General features: G+C 41.3%; 1 protein-coding gene across 1 annotated transcript in view; it reads right to left on the bottom strand.

The window, feature by feature from the left end:
* Positions 1 to 13,756: 13,756 nt before the first annotated feature.
* ufl1 (UFM1-specific ligase 1) overlaps positions 13,757 to 16,577 on the bottom strand; it is a 19,587-nt gene continuing 16,766 nt past the window's right edge. Inside the window, exons 18-19 of the mRNA XM_083934425.1 lie at positions 16,064 to 16,244; positions 13,757 to 14,208 (exon numbers count right to left, since the gene is read on the bottom strand). Of these exons, the coding sequence (XP_083790551.1) occupies positions 13,996 to 14,208; positions 16,064 to 16,244 (394 nt within the window). The 3' untranslated portion in view covers positions 13,757 to 13,995. The remainder of the gene's footprint in view (positions 14,209 to 16,063; positions 16,245 to 16,577) is intronic.

The following is a 16,577-nucleotide window of genomic DNA, read 5'->3' as shown; positions in this document are numbered from 1 at the left end:
GTAATGAATATGATTGCAAGTCAACATTTAATTAGGAACAGAATGCCTTTAAATCAGCCCACCTTTAATGTTAGCCCAAAAGACACATCAAAGAGAAGCTAATCTGTGGACTGTGAGACATGAAAGCAGAGCAAATGAGGTTGCTGACTGCTCGTAGCATCATGTGGAAAACGCCGCCCACCCAGAAAAGGTCAGCGGCTTGTTTTTCAAGCAGATATCAGACTGGCAAGACCCCCAGTGACCTCTGTGACCCCCTGCAGCTGGGTCAGGTCCTTCCAATGAGCACTGAGATGTGTTGAGTTTGATTCACTCCAGACTTGTTATTATAAAGGATGCCGTTCTTAATCAGCTTCCTCCCTGGGATTCATTATGCAGCCAGCAGTGAGTAATGAGCGTGCCCAGAGCTTTGAAGCTTACTTTAATCAGAGCACTGAAGACTATTACTAGGCAACAGGAACTTGCAGATGTCTCAGAAGGATGCGTGGTGACGGTGGATGATGGGATGTTCACCTAAGGAGATGAGTTAGATTCAAAGAGGCACTTGTTATTATTAATTTGGAGCTGTGACACAAACAGTGGGACTGACAACGTTAACAGATGCCAGGTGTGTGGTTTTCACCTCAAACACAGTTGTCAATAATTCTCCCTTGATCTGTTTCATTTTCATCATCCCAGGTCAAAGTATTAATTATTTGATCATAAACATGAATGAGACTGTCATGGACCACAGCAGTGGTTTTACATGTACCACCACCACTTCCCAAATCTTCCATACAGCATCAAGTATCTGGAGTTACAGGAGTTAATCCATCAGAAAACCTCTGAATCATGCAGCAACAGTGGCAGTTTTTGTTTGTTTTTTGGCCAAACACCCAGAAAACTGCCTTTTCTGAGTTTTCCTAGAAACAGCACATTTGTCTATCCAAAAGTCAATGTACAGAAGCGATTACATCCTGGCTGCAGACCTCCACTGTGAGGTCGCTTCCGCCGCAGGCTCCACTGTCAGGACACCTCCACATTTATATAGTAAACTTTTGTTTTGTCGTTTTTCTTCTATGTTTGCACATGAGCCCTAACGTCGGCAGGAGATCCTTTGACACAAAAAAAATTAAATATAGAATAACTCCTTCATGTCTCCCAAAATGGAAATACTCAAATTCCAAAATGTATATATCGTACATACAGTTCACTCTAGAGGCGGATTTAGTTGTTTTAGTGAAAACACGTCAGCATAAATGGGTTCATTTTAATCACATATTGCCCCAGTGGGAATCAGCTATTAACAATACAGCTAGTCCCATTGTATTATTCAGTAAGTGACTCAGACAGTCAATATACTGTAATTGATGTTGTTTATGTAACACCCTAAAAGCCTCGTCTAAATTCACCTTTGTATATTGGGATAATAGGCACACTGGGTGGCTCTGGTTCCCTTGGCAGTGCATAGCAACAACAACATTATGTATACAGGTACAAGCATTTCTAAAATCCAGTGTAGCCTGAGCAATCACAGTGTTTATATTGATTCAGGAGCTAATAGACCACTGTTGAAGCACTTTCCTGACCTTTTAGTTCTGTCCTGGCAAGATAATTGAAGTACTGCACGACTGTCACTATGGTAAACAAGAAGATGCCTCTTGAAACTGAAAATGTATAATGTATTTCATGGAATAAGGACATGAACCCACACCGGATTATAGATTCCCAGAAGATATATGCTCAAGGTTACCCAGGCATCCCAGTGCTTGTTCCTATTAGGATTCATAGAACAGAAGCTTCACAACACAGCAGGTGTGAAAGCAACAATCAGCTGCTTTTTGTGAAACATCACAGCCTCAGACGACTGCCTTTATACTTCATAATATGTCATAATTATTTTTGCTTCTATTTAAAGGACAGAAAGTAACAGTTATGGGATGGTGGTGAATGCTAAAATGTAGCCTTACAGGAAGGGACAAAAAAGGGAAGAGTAAGTCAGCAAACTGACTCAGTACTGTGGAGCACAGCATGTGAGCGGAGCTCGGGCAGGAGGATTTCAGATGGAGCACGGAATGTTTTTTTTTTTAAAATGTTGGGGTTATTGGTCTGCTGTTACATCGACCAGGTAGTTTTTTATATGTATTTGTTATTGTGCGACTTTGGTGAATCCAAACTAACCCTTTAAAACACCAAAAGCAGCCTGTGATGTCCCTGTCCACAGCAGAACATTGATCAGCTTTTGTGTCAGTACTTCAGTCTGTTTCTGCAAACTGGCTGCGTGCTAACCATGGTGCTAACTGTCAACTACTGTAGGAAACACGCTTAATATCAATGCGTCAAAAATTTGAACTAACCATTTTCATTTTATTAGCAATACTAAAAACGTAAACTTACTGATCAGTTTACAATGGGGTGGCTGTGGCACAGAGATAGAGCGGGTCATCTTCCATTCGAGACATCGGTGGTTCGATCCCCAGCTCCTCAGGTCCACACGTCGAAGTGTCCTTGGGGCAAGACACTGAACCCCGAATTGCTCCCAGTGCAGGGTGTGTAAATGTGGTGTGAATGGTTAGATTACATTAGATGGTCTGTAGATGTCCAGAAGAGTAGTCAGAAGACTTAAAAAGGTGCTATACTGTACAAGTACAAGTCCATTTACAATGGTATAAAACAGAGAAAAGTACTAGTATTTGGCTAAAATGACTCAAAACAGTTCCTTAAATTGTTGCAGATCTATTTTCTGTTGATAATGTTGTTTTTTGTCTTAGTTTGACAAAATTCAAACAGCTGACTGACTAAAACTAAACCAATTATTTGTGTTCAATCCTACAAATGTGGCATCATAAACCTGATGGAACTGCAGTTTTGCAAACTACACCACACTATTTCCATGTGCCCCCTGGTAACTACAGAAATAGCATCTATTTGGATCCCCTCCAAAGATGACAGATACGATTACACTGTTCATTCACCTGGAACTGATTTTGAGCTTAAAAACTGAATTCAAAGCTTGAAACTGAAAGTATGAATATATGTCTTTTTGTGGAGTAACACTACTCTAGTATGTCTGGAGGGGCTTTGTTTTGTGGTTTAATGAGATAATTGTTTTTGGTGCTAAGAAAGAAAGGTTTAAAGTCATCCAACACCTTCAATCACTGTCCCTGAAAACCTCAAATAAAGCCAGAAATCTTGGGGTTATTATGGATTCTGATTTGCATTTCGACAGTCACATCAAATCAGTAACAAAATCAGCCTACTATCACCTTAAAAATGTAACAAGACTTAGAGGGCTCATGTCAGTTCAACACTTAGAAAAACTTGTCCATGCATTTATAACCAGTAGGCTAGACTACTGTAACGGTCTCCTTGCAGGTCTTCCCAAAAAAACTGTCAGGCAGCTACAGCTTGTTCAGAACGCTGCTGCTAGAGTTCTAACAAAGACCGAAAAATGTGAGCACATTACACCAATTCTTAAATCATTACACTGGCTTCCCCCCACGTCAGAGAATTGATTTCAAAATCCTCCTGCTCACATATAAATCACTACATGGTCTAGGGCCGAAGTGTATCACTGATATGCTCACACTACATAAGCCTTCTAGATCACTAAGATCCTCTGAGGCCAATCTGTTAGTGGTTCGCAGAGTAAACTCAAATCAAGGGAAAGCATCTTTCAGTCATTATGCAACAAACAGCTGGAATAAACTTCCTGAAGATGTAAGACGTTCACCCACTCTCACCACTTTTAAAACTAGACGGAAAACTTTTATGTTCACTGTGACGAAGAGCACATCGTCACCAGTTTTGCACACATGGCACCACGCACTTTAGACTGAGTATGATTACAGATGCACTTTAATAATTGCACAGACACTTTAAGAAGAACAGCACTTTATTGGAGATTTGCACAATACATTTTAACACTGTTTTTGGATTTGTAGCCATGTTGATTGATGTTTGGCGGGTCTTGATCTGGCTGATAGGTGCTGTGTAGGCCACCCAGTTTACCTAGAGCAGAGGGACATGGGGTTAAATGTGCCTATTAAGTTGTTAATTGATCAAACAAGGAGCTAAGTTAAAAATGTGTATTGTGTTGCTTAATGAGTGTGCAGTGGATAAATCAAGAGTGTTGTGTACTCACCAGTCTTTTGTCTTCCGGGTGTGCAGGCAAAAGGCTTCCCCAGGAAACGGACGCCACTTGTATAGTTCCGGGGGCAGCCAAGTGTAAATTGGTGCGGGGATGGTAAATGTGTGCATTGTATTTTAGTGGAGGTAATATGAAGTGTATTGGTGTATTTTCTCTGTCAGTGGATGTAGAGTAGGATGTATATAAGTCACAGATGATGTGGTGCAGATACAGAAATAAAAACAATGGTGGGTTAAAAATGTTTTAGGCAGGGGATCCCGGAGAATGGATTCTTCCAGGGTAATAGGTTGACACCCTATAAATAGGCGCCATTTTGGCAACCTGGGGTTCTTTTTTTGTTTGGTGATCCTGATGTGCCTATACGGTTTGCCAAGGGCAATGAATAACGAATCGCCTTGATGACCCACCTCAAACCTTGCCTATGGATAATTTTTTGCTGTATCATCCAGCTGTAATTGTGGTCATTCTCACATTCACCTTAGCTTTCTGCTAAATCTTTGCACTTTTAACGTCCGCACTGTTTTATTATTGTCTATGATTTTATTCTCTTTGTCTTTCTGTAATGCATTTTAATTCATGACATGTTGCTGTGAAGCACTTTGAGTCTGCCTTGTGTGTGAAAAGTGCTATACAAATAAAGTTGCCTTGCCTTGCCTTGCCTTAATGAAAAATAGATTATAATACTTCCACCACCGCATGCACTCTATATGTACATGGTGTTTTGGAAAAGAAAATGCAAATATTTATGTTATACACGAGTCCATTTTCCTATAGTCTAAAGGGATGTCATGGTTTAAATTTTGCATCAGTGTTTTGTATTGATTTGAATCATATTGTGAGAGTAGGAGGCTCTGTTTTTGAATATGTCCAAACCCAGAGGCCTCGGTGGAAAAAAGAAAGCAAAATGAAAGAGAAAGAATCCGGCCTCTGTGAGGAGATGCTTGTTTCCATGGCAATGGGGAGCATGTGCTTGTGTGTATGATGACCTCATGGATGCATATTCTCCTCACCTGCAGCCTCTGCCAGGATGCAGACAGTGCAGTGTGTCTGCCTCAACAAGGCACATGGTGCAGTCACATGTCAGGCTCCAGCTTAGAGTACAAGGAGGAGAATACCACGGGAGAAAGTCACCTGCTCAAGTTTACCATTTAGTGACAGGTTTTCTTCTATCATTGCCCCCAGTGCTGGTCATGGGATCTCATGGAATTGTAGGAGTTTTTCTTCAGGCATAGAAAAGGGGACGCTGATCAATTCTCATCAGGGAATTTAAACATCTGGCTACGGTAAAATCATACTGCACCACAATGTATTCAACTTGTTCCACACATTATTGATTTTGTTCTCATTATTCATCTTTCTTATTTTTTTTTCCACTGAAAGTGATTGTGCAGCAAAAACTTTACTGGCAGTAGCAGTGGGTGGATCGATCTCAAATATTATTGATACCGGCGTTGGTATCAACCAAAAACCCTGTCTAAATGGAGAGGTTTGCTCTCTCCTGAGAGCCCGGGACTCTGCGTTCAGGTCTTGGGAGGCATCAGCACTCAGAGCTGCAAGATGAAAAATGGCCAAAGCTGCATATGCTCTTAAAATTCATGGTCACTTCACCACCAATCATCCTTGGAGCATGTGGAAGGGCATCAAAACCATTACTGATTTCAATAAAAGATGATGCAGAATGAATGCCCTATGGCTCCTTCTCTCCCTGAACACCTTTTATGCCCATTTAGAGGTGGCCAACAACACTCCCTGCACCAGGCTCACACTTCCACCAGTTAAGCACCCCTTCAGTGTGACAACAGCAGATTTGAGAAGGTCCCTGCTGAAGATCAGCTGCGCAAGACTGATAATATCTCAGGTCGGGTTCTGAGGGACTGTCCACACCAGCTCTCAGAGGTGCTGAAAGACATCTTTAACACCTTACTCTCCCAGCAGACCGTACCAACATACCTTAAGACTGCCACCATCATCCCCGTCCCGAAGAGTGCAAATCTCACGCCGCGGTGAGCTCTGTCATGTCTTGGGGTTTTTGTCTTGTGCATTTGCTGTTTTATTTTGAAAGACAACTCTCCTCTCGTTCCAGGACACTTGCCCTTCCTCTTGCGCACCGGTCTGACGTCATTCCCTGATTCCCGATTGTTTCCACCTGTGGTTCCCCTTCCCTCATGTGTATAAAGTCCGTGTCTTCCCCCTTGTTCCGTGCCAGATTATTTCGTACCTTGTGTCGAATGTATCCAGCGTTTTTTCTACAGTCTTGTTCATGCCCTCGAGTTTATTGTTTCCATGTACTGGTGATAGTACGTCTTGTTTTGTCAAAGTAAGTGTAGCGTTTTTGAATTCTCGTTTTTCCATTGCTTTTCCCTCCTGGTTGAAGCGTCCTTGTTTAATTAATTATTTCGTTCACTTTGGTTTTTGTTTTTTCCTCCTGGACGGAGCATCTTTATTTTGTACTTTGTTCTGTGCCACGTTTCTGTCGTCAAGTTCATAAATTCAGTTTTGATCTGCGAACCTCTGCGAGTCCTCATTCCTGCCTGGGCTTGACAGCAAATGTGTCCTGCCTTAATGACTACAGCCCGGCACCATCATTATGAAGTGCTTTGAGTGGCTGGTCATGGTCCACATCAAAGACCAGCTCTACCCCAGCTCGGACCCACACCAGTATGTATACAGACAGTACCGCTCCAAGGATGATGCTATCTCCGCTGTGGTCCAAAAGGCCCTCTCCCACTTATGTCAGGCTGCTGTTCCTGGACTTCAGTATGGCCTTTTAATACAATCATCCCACAAACCCTGGTGAACCAACTGGCAATACTCAGTCTGAACCCATCTGTGTGCACCTGGGTCCTGGACTTTTTAACCAACAGAATCCCCAACATCTCATCCTCCCCGGTCATCCTCAACACCGGCTCCCCCCAGGGGCGCGTCCTGAGCCCCCTGCTGTACACCCTGCTGACCTACGACTGCTCAGCCAACTACCCAGGCAGCCGCATCGTCAAGTTTGCAGATGACACAGCAGTTGTATGACTAATCTCCCACAATGATGAATCATTGTAAAGGCAGGAGGTGAAACATGTGAAGAATGTGAAGAAAACAAAAGAGATGATTGTGGACTTGAGGAGGGGCAACGACACCGTCCCCCCCCTTCACATCGGAGGAGCAGCTGTTGAAGTGGTCTCCACTTTCAAGTATCTGGGAGTGCCCCTCACAGATCACCTCAGCTGGAGCAACAACACAGCCAGCATCATCAGTAAGGCTCACCAGCGCCTCTACTCCTGAGAAAGCTGAAGCAGGCTGGACTTTGCACCCCACCCAAAAATCCTTCTACAGATGTGCGGTGGACATGCATGCAAATGGCACTAGGGAGGGGGGGACATGACTCCCTCAGATTCACAGTGTCCCCCCACTTTCCCTACATAAGACGACGAACATCGCCGGTAAAACAGAAGATTAATGTTCCGTTAGTTAGACTAATTTACATTGCAGCGCCTATTGAGAGCCCGGCATTTGTGTGCTACGACTAATGGTGTCTTCAGAATCAGAATCAGAAAACCTTTAATGTTCCGCAGACGGGGAAATTCTTTTGTCACAGCAGCAACAGAATATTACAAAATAAGATAAAAAATGGCAAAAATAAGCAATAAACACATTGTGCACAAATGTTTTTAATCACAACCCCCCGTGCTTGTGCAGTCGGATCTCCAACTGAAAGTCAGATTGATCTCACCAGCCAGAAATTGAATTCATAGTAGTCACATGTTTTGTTGAACGCGACTTTGGGGTTACGTTGTTCCGAGCTCCAAGTTCCGACTTTCAGTGTAAATTGAACACACCATAAGGCACGACTCTCACTCTCCAGGGTCCTAAAGAGGAACTGGTAGCTGCGCCTGTGCCTGTTGTTGCAGTGATCAGGCCATTGTCTACCATGACAGAGGGGTGATTTCAATTCAATGAAGAAACAAAAAACAATCAGAGGGTTTTTTCAAAAAACAAACAATGTAAGTAGGCTATCCTATGCCTGACTCTCCCAGATGTGGCAGCTAATCATTTTGTAATGTTGAGTAGCTAGTCTTGAACTGTACTTGAAGTAGGTTAAATATAAAATAAAAGTCTTTTTAGGCCGTAGGTGAATAGCTTTAATGTTTTTAAAAAATATATATTTAGTTATAATGTTATTTTAATAAACAACTGTGAAATTATAAGATTTAAAATGTAAACATTATCCTCCTGCAGGGAATTCCTGATGACAGTAAATTTGTTTGGACGCACTATAGGAAATTCTTAATAGTTCTACTTCTGTCACATGCAAACACACTCAATTCAATTTTATTTATAGTGTCGAATCATAACAAAAGTTATCTCAGGACACTTTACAGAGCAGGTAAAGATCACACTCAATGACTTATTTATGATTTACATAGACCCAACAATTCCTCTGTAGAGTACGGTGGCAACGAAAACCTTCGCTTTAACAGGCAGGAACGTCAGACAGACCCAGCTCTCTGGAGGACGGCCATCTGTCTTGACCGGTTGGGGAGAAAGAAAAGGAGAGAGAAAGAGAGAAAAGACACACAGATGGACAGAGAGAGACAGACACACACTTCCAGAGATGCAAGCAACCAAAGCGTAACAGTAACTATAATAATATCTATAGTAATGTGAAAATTACGTATATGTTAAGACTGTTAATACAACAAAATAGTAGAAACAAGCACAGCTAAGGTGACAGAATATGAAAATGATAATTATGGTGGCAAACATGATCAATGATGAGTAGTGGCAATGGCAGCTACGATACAGCTACAAATGTTATAGTTTATTAAACTAGTGATAGTATATATGAGTAACAGTGATAATAGCAGCAGGAAGCGTCATGTAGGACCACGGCAGCAGGCACCACCACGATCAGCAGAGACCTGCGAGACCATAAAGCACAAACAGCTCTGAATTAGTAACATGCATTGATGAGACATGAATGATACAAACAGAGAGGAGAGAAGCTCAGAGTATCAGGAAAAGTATTATCCCCCGGCAGACTAGGCCTATAGCAGCATCATTAAGCAGAATAAAGTCTCATCGTAAGCCCTAGCTGTAAGCTTTATCAAAAAGGAAAGTTTTAAGTTTACTGTCAAATACGGGGACAGTGTCTGCCTCCCGAATAACATTTGGGAGTTTGTTCGACAGGAGAGGAGCTTGGTAGCTGAAGGCTCTGCCTCCCATTCTACTTTTGGAGACTCTAGGAACGACAAGTAGCCCTGCATTCTCAGAGCGCAGAGATCTAGTTGGGTGATGCGGTACTATGAGCTCTTTAAGATACGACGGAGCCTGACCAATAAGAGCTTTGTACGTAAGGAGAAGGATTTTAAATTATATTCTAGATTTTACAGGTAGCCAGTGCAGAGAAGCTAATACAGGAGAAATATGTTCTCTTCGATTTGTTTTAGTTAGTAAACGTGCTGCAGCATTTTGGACCAACTGGAGACTCTTAACAGACTTATTGGAGCAGCCTGATAATAAGGAGTTGCAGTAGTCCAGCCTAGAAGTAACAAATGCATGGACAAGTTTCTCTGCATCTTTCTGAGACACAATGTTCCTAATTTTTGCAATATTATTCAGGTGAAAATATGCAGTCCTTGTTAGTTTTATGTGAGAATCGAAGGACATATCCTGATCAAAATAACACCCAGATTCCGTACTGTGGTGCTGGAGGACAACACAACATCATCCAGAGTAACAATGTCTTTAGCTATTGAGTTTCGGAGGCCTTTGGGGCCAAGTACAATAACTCAAAAGAGAACGCCGAGCTGCAATTCAGTCAAATTTGCATATTCATGATGCATTCACTTCATCAATTATAATTGCTCTAGATAAGCTGTTTTTCTAGGTAAAAACTATTGGTATTGGTATCGGCAATACTGGTCCTGTATTTACTTGGTATCGGGTCGACAACCAATTTTGCAGGATCGCACACCTCTAACAAACAGGTGGGTTGCATAACCCAAGTCAGGCACACAAAATGCCACTCATTGACCTCAAGGTGGTGATCATTTTAATCTCTCATTTCAGGTGCATCCAATGATCCTCTGCTCTAAAAATATCAAATTTTGTGACTTTTTCTCAAATATAAATTTTGCAAACCGTTGGGCCTAAAACATTGTCTGGATCATCTACTGACATTGCTGATCTTAAGTTATGCAGGAAATTATGATATTTCATCCATTTTAGTTATACAGTTTTATTGAAATAGGTCATTTTAAAGAATTTGCAATAACTAATGAACATGTTGAGTTATCAACCTGGAATTTGAGAAACATTCACCTCTTGGAGATTCCATGTGAAAATTCTTTATCTTTTTATTGGCTGCATGTTTTCATGTAAAATTCTTCTCCCGAGATCTAGGGACATTCCTCAGTTGATGCAAAAAACAACGTAATTATTACATACAAGATACAAATGGGCGTGGCGTATTGAAACAAATCTAAATTTCTATACAATTCACATTGCAAACTTCCAAAATTCTAAATAACTCACCCGTATGCCCTACAGAGCTGAAAGCTTTTCAGCACATCCAGTGGCTCAGAGCAGGTCAGCAGGTCCACTTATCAGAAGATGGGTGGTTGGATTCCCGGCTCCTTCAGTCCACATGTTGAACCCTAAATGGCTCCAATCGGGGTGAACGTGTGTCTGAATGGTGAGTTAGTCTGATGGGCAGGGTGTTCCTTTAATGAGTGTGTAAATGCGTAAAATCTTCATTTAAATGCTAGCAAAACTGACATGGACATTCTTTAGATACTAGATGTAGATAGATATCAAGTAGGGATCAGAGCTGAAGGAAAATTCAGCACTTCGGGTTTTTTGTCCCATACAGGACACTGTAGAGCTGCAATTCTGCTCAGTGTAGGTGGCCATGTTGTTTAAACTGTATTTTGCATTGTATAAGGTATGCAGTGTATAAGGTGGCCTGCTTTATCAGGAAACACATTTTTAAACTGTCCATCCAAGTTTCAAGCTACCGTTTGTGGGTACAACTAATGCAAAATTGTGGTTTTATTTACTGTTGTAAAACTCGCACTTAGCTGCTAAAAGTTAACTTATCCCCAACTTTTAGTTTGACCGCACTTCACAGCTGAAAAACTGCGGCTCACTGAGCTCGGAGCAATTGCCACAGCTTCCCATAGACCTGCATGGCAGCTTGTGTGTTTCCGGCTTTAGCACCAACTTTTTGACTGCGTTATAAGACTAAACAGATAAAAATATAAATAGAAATGCTCAAATATGAAGACAGTTTGTGAGGTGTGTAGAAACCATGTTTCCCTGTGAAGCAACCAGTAAATCACCTCAAAAGTTGAGAGTTCAAATCGTGACCAAGTCCAATTATGCAGCATTTTATTTTTTTGCTGCAGTATGTTTTATGTGCATCTGCTTGGACCCTGATCATTGCAGCTTGTGGTTATATTTTTATTTATTGTTCTTCCTCTTATTATTGTTCTTGCTTACTTTATTTATCTGTACTTATTTCTGTCTGTATCTGGCTTCAACACCTGGTTTTTATCTGTGGGACCAATAAAGTCTTATCTTATCAATCATACATGTATTTGATGTCAGGGTGTCTACACACTTTTGTACATGCATACATGTCATGTATGTATATTCAATACCATTACTGTGGTATGATATAAATTAAGTTACAGAAGTCAGGGAGTGTCTTTTTCTGTCCTTCTAAAACTGGATACATACAATTATTCTTTAGTGTTTTGGCTGTGATATTAATGCAATGTCTGGTGCCCCCCAGTGTTACCAAAGAGAGTTGCACATAGAGAGACAAACCTTCTCTGGAACTTCTAAGATGTTCCACAAGTGAACAGAGGAGGGAGACAAATGACTCATATTTCTCATTGCCTTTATTTTCTCCCTCTCGCTCTCAGAACTATCATGGTGGCATGAGATGTCCACATTTACTGGAAGAGCATACTTTTCAAATGTGACAGCTAGAATTATTCAAATTAATTTTACTTTTCCAGGAACGTTGACATATTCTCAACTCAAGGTATTTTGCTCTGGAGTGTTCAACTCTCACTCTCCTCCAGCGCTGATATAGAATCTTAAAGGTCCCATATTGTGAAAAGTGAGATTTCCATGTCTTTTTTGATTATGAAGCAGGTGGAGGTGCTTTATAAATACTGTGACTGCTGTTTCAGTCATTCCCCGGCTGCAATAGGACGACAGTATTAGGAAAATAGAAAAATGAAAGGCCTTTGTACACCACACCAAGTCTGATTTTTTTGTCCAAAATTGTCACGTTTAAAAATCCTCACCTTGTGTCGATCCCATTTACACACTGACACTGAAACTTTCATCCATTTAAGGTTTTTTTTTAGAACAGGCTAAATGTGTTTGTGGGTTTTTTTTAGTGTTTTTCAGGTCCATCAAAAGCTTTCGACTTTCAACGGGTCAGATTGACAACATTTAGGTGGATGATGATGATGATGATGATGATGTGATGTGTGAATGGAGATGGAGAGGGAGGACAGCTCAGCCCAAGACATCTGCAACATATTCTCATCAACAGGTTTGTATGATATCCTATGAAATATGATGAAAACTGATTCTTATATCTCACAAAATATGAAATATTCGATTTAATGCCCTAGAACGGCGACCGAAGGTGGACCATGATGGTTAAATTTAGGCAACAAAAGGTGGAGGCTAGGGTTAGGCATTAACATAACTTGGACAAGACTAGAAAAAAGGTTGTGGTTTGACTCCATACATCCAGGACACAAACCTACAAATGGAAGTAATTTCTACAGTTATAAATATGTGGAATTCAAATGCATTACTTTTCATTTTTATATGAATGAGCCGTGAATGAGGACAGCCATCAAGATGCGGACATAAGTGTGAAGCTTAAAGTGACCAAATACATACCGCCCTTAAACTTCTCATGATTCTGATTCCATCAATTCAATGTTATTTACAGTGAGAGACAGTCCCAGAGATCCAAGCAACCACAAAAGTAACAGTAACTATAATCATATCTATAGTAATTTGAATATGACTTATATGTTATGAGTTAACATAGCAGAAACAAGCACAGCTAAGGTGATAGAATATGACAATGATAATAATTATGGTGGCAAACATGATCAATGATGAGTAGTGGTAATAACAGCTGTGATACAATAAGATATATTACTGAGAATGTTTTTATGGCTACAAATTTTATAATTTATAGGACTAATGATAGTATATATGAGTAATAGTGATAATAGTAGCAGGAAGCGTCATGCAGGACCACTGCAGCAGGCACCACCACGATCAGCAGAGACCTGAGAGACAACAAAGCACCCCTATATGTTCCCCCCTTAAATCCACACACACGCTCCTATTACACTTCAACTACTGTTTTATCTCAAGGTCCACTTACTGGCTTGTTCTGGTGCTTGTGACCACATCACACGGTCCTCATTTACTCAGAAAGCTCCAGAACAAGCAAGCTGCTGTTTTAAAGCTTAAGAATAAAGTGATGAGCACAGTATATAGGTCAATGAAGGAACATTTGTTTTTATAGTGAGATGGACAGTGAGTCATACCGGTTGACTCTACCACCTTTTACAATAAAGAACAGACACATGAGGAAGAGAAGAGCTTTAATGAATGCATGAAAACCAGAAGCTCATTGAGGATTTTCATGTTAATTGGGTTTACAGGGAGACATCCCACACAGGAATTTCATTTAATAATTTAGAAAGACCTCCATGTGGATAAATCACAAAAATACAGTATTAACAGCTGATCTTAGTTAAAAGTATTCATTTGAACATCATCATTGATCACTCCCAACATTCATTCCCCTAAGGTATGAGATCAGTTCAGTCCTCTGTGACGGACGTCTTCCTCTGGGACAGCATCAGGTCCTTGACTTGTGGTGTCAGGGCCAGGAGCTGCGTGCGGACACTGTCGGCCTCTTTGTCCCTCTCCTCTGCTTTGTCGCCCTCAGTCTCCTCCTGCTTCCTGCTCTGACTCAGGCTCACCAGCTGCTTCACCACCAGGCTCTGGTAGGCAGACAGCAGCTGCTGCTGCTCCTGCAACGACACATGGGCGAAGGCAAACATTGCAGCAGTTTAGCTCACCAAACAAACGATTTGTTACATTGACACTGCAGCAGATGGAGATTACCGACAGCTGCTGAGTCTGACAAACTGGATATAAACAATCCCAAAATGAAGCGGTGTGTTGTTAACATTTGTTGAAGCATTTAGACCACACTGAAGCATCAATAAACACGCCAGAGCTGCACTATTGTTAGTTTCCATAGAAATCCAATCCAGTCTGGAGATGAAAAGCTAGCTACTGCAGACTCCGAACTGAGATGCTGTTTTTCTGACCACACTTACTAATTAAGCCCAGTTCAGACAAAAGATTCGCAGCACAACAAAACTGTTTTTGAACGTTGCAGGTAAAAGTTGCAGTGGTGTGAACTGACCCGTCTTGTCTGGACTCAGCTGATGTTGTCTCCTGTGATTCAGCGGTTGGATTTAGAACGTATCACATGTCACCTGTTTCAACAGTCAATCAAGTCTTAGCAAAGTCCACTGGTCAAGTCACTTTCTGTCAGCTAGTTGAAAAGGTGTGTGTGTGTGTGCGTGTGCGTGTGCGTGTGCGTGTGTGTGTGTGTGTGTCCAGCTACGAAAAAAAGCCTGAAAAGTCGGAGCACAGAACTGAAGTACAGAGAGGCGTTGCCATGGAGATGAAACACTGTCTCGCCTCGTCTCACTGGTGTGAACCGACAGGTTTCAGAACGTTGCAAGTAGTTGCAAGTTTCAACGCGTCTCTTTGCGAATCTTTGGTCTGAACAGGGCTTTAGTTTCATGTTTTAGAGTCTGTCACTTGGGAAAAATCTTCTACTTTATCTTTGAAGTGTTAAAATGTCGAATAAAAACATCTTGTTTTTAAAGGAGCTCCTAACTTGCTTAAGGAGTTAAAAAAGTGTGACAGTTCTAATTTCAGGACTTTTTGTATTTCACAAAGTATTTTAGCTCTGAAAGCAGCTCCTACTGTGTTTGGGAATAGGCATCTAGCTCTAATGTATATGTTTTTAGATTATAAAAACTTGCTTTGTTCTTTTACATCAACTCTGCTTTAGGGGGTTGAAAGTTCTCCCTTTTTCCTACCAACTTGGAATCTGTCTACACTGCAGACATGGTTGGGGTTCAATGGCATTTTAGTGGGAGAAGTCCTTGAGGAACGGAGCCATCATGTGCCGAAATCTGCCGAATGATGCAAAACGGCTCGTTTCTCTGATGCTCGTTAGAACTAAAAATATTACAAAAGCAGGAGATAATACTCAGGCCGTACTGCACTCTTACACAACTCTGGCGCTCCGGCAATCAGTCCATCTCTGTCCATGTCTCAGTCATCAGTCCTGACAATCGTGCCATTATAAAGCAGTTTGCAGTTTTGCGGGTGGAGTTCAGATGTTTGATTAATGCATATTTTTTTGCATGCAAGTCGGTGTGGATTGGCTCTCATAAACTGGGGTGGGTTGTTTATGGGTGGGTGGGACTGTCCCGACTGACTGAGTTTGAGGAAAATGTCAAAATGATTAGTTTTGACTACACTAGATTAATGGACATGTTCACTATAATCTGAAAGGACATTTGACACTGGAATAAGAAAAATAGCTGACAAAATTCAGAGAAATACATTTTGACCAAAATGTAATGACTTTTAATTGACTAAAAGTGGACTAAAACTGTGAAGGACAATAATGAGTTCAATATGATTAAAGGGTCCAAACATTTTCATCTAAAGCCTGAGACTTGATCGAAAATAGCTCCTGTGAAAACACAAAGGGGAACTTCCCCAATGGCACATGCAAACAGGCATTTTTATGTGATCACAATATAAAGATCAGCAAATACAGAGTGTCAGACATACGGTGGGTATTCGGCCAGTGAGGGTGCCGATGATCTGAGGCACACAGCGTCCAGGAGCGTGCAGCATGCACTGGGTGCTGGCCTGGAACAGCAGCACGCTGGTGAGGTGGAGGACCAGAGCTGGATCCTCCGTCTCCTTCAGCTGCTCAGTGAGGGCCTGACGGTGCACGAATAAGGCCTGTCTGCATGACACACATTCACATACATCAATGGAAATATGTAGGGATTGGAACTTAGTATATACTAATTAGGGATGGCGTTTACAGTCATTTCAATATTCAAATACTCGCATTAACTGACGAACGAGTACTCGGGTACTCTCAGTTAAAAAAAAAACAAAAAAACGGGAGGTCTGTTTTTTTTTTTTTCCTACTCGCACGGCTCACAGCAACGTCATGATTCTGTCACTTTCTGGCTAAAGAGCGTCATGGTAATTATATATTTATATTCTTTAACATCCAGATAAAAATCTAAGACAGGTTCCCGTTTATACGAGTCAGCTGCAGACAGCAGCA

This window comes from Echiichthys vipera (genome assembly GCF_963691815.1).
Source record: "Echiichthys vipera genome assembly, chromosome: 19".
NCBI classification, from domain to species: Eukaryota; Metazoa; Chordata; class Actinopteri; order Perciformes; family Trachinidae; genus Echiichthys; species Echiichthys vipera.
Note: the sequence above shows the minus strand (reverse complement) of the source record. Positions and strands in the feature narration are given on the sequence as shown.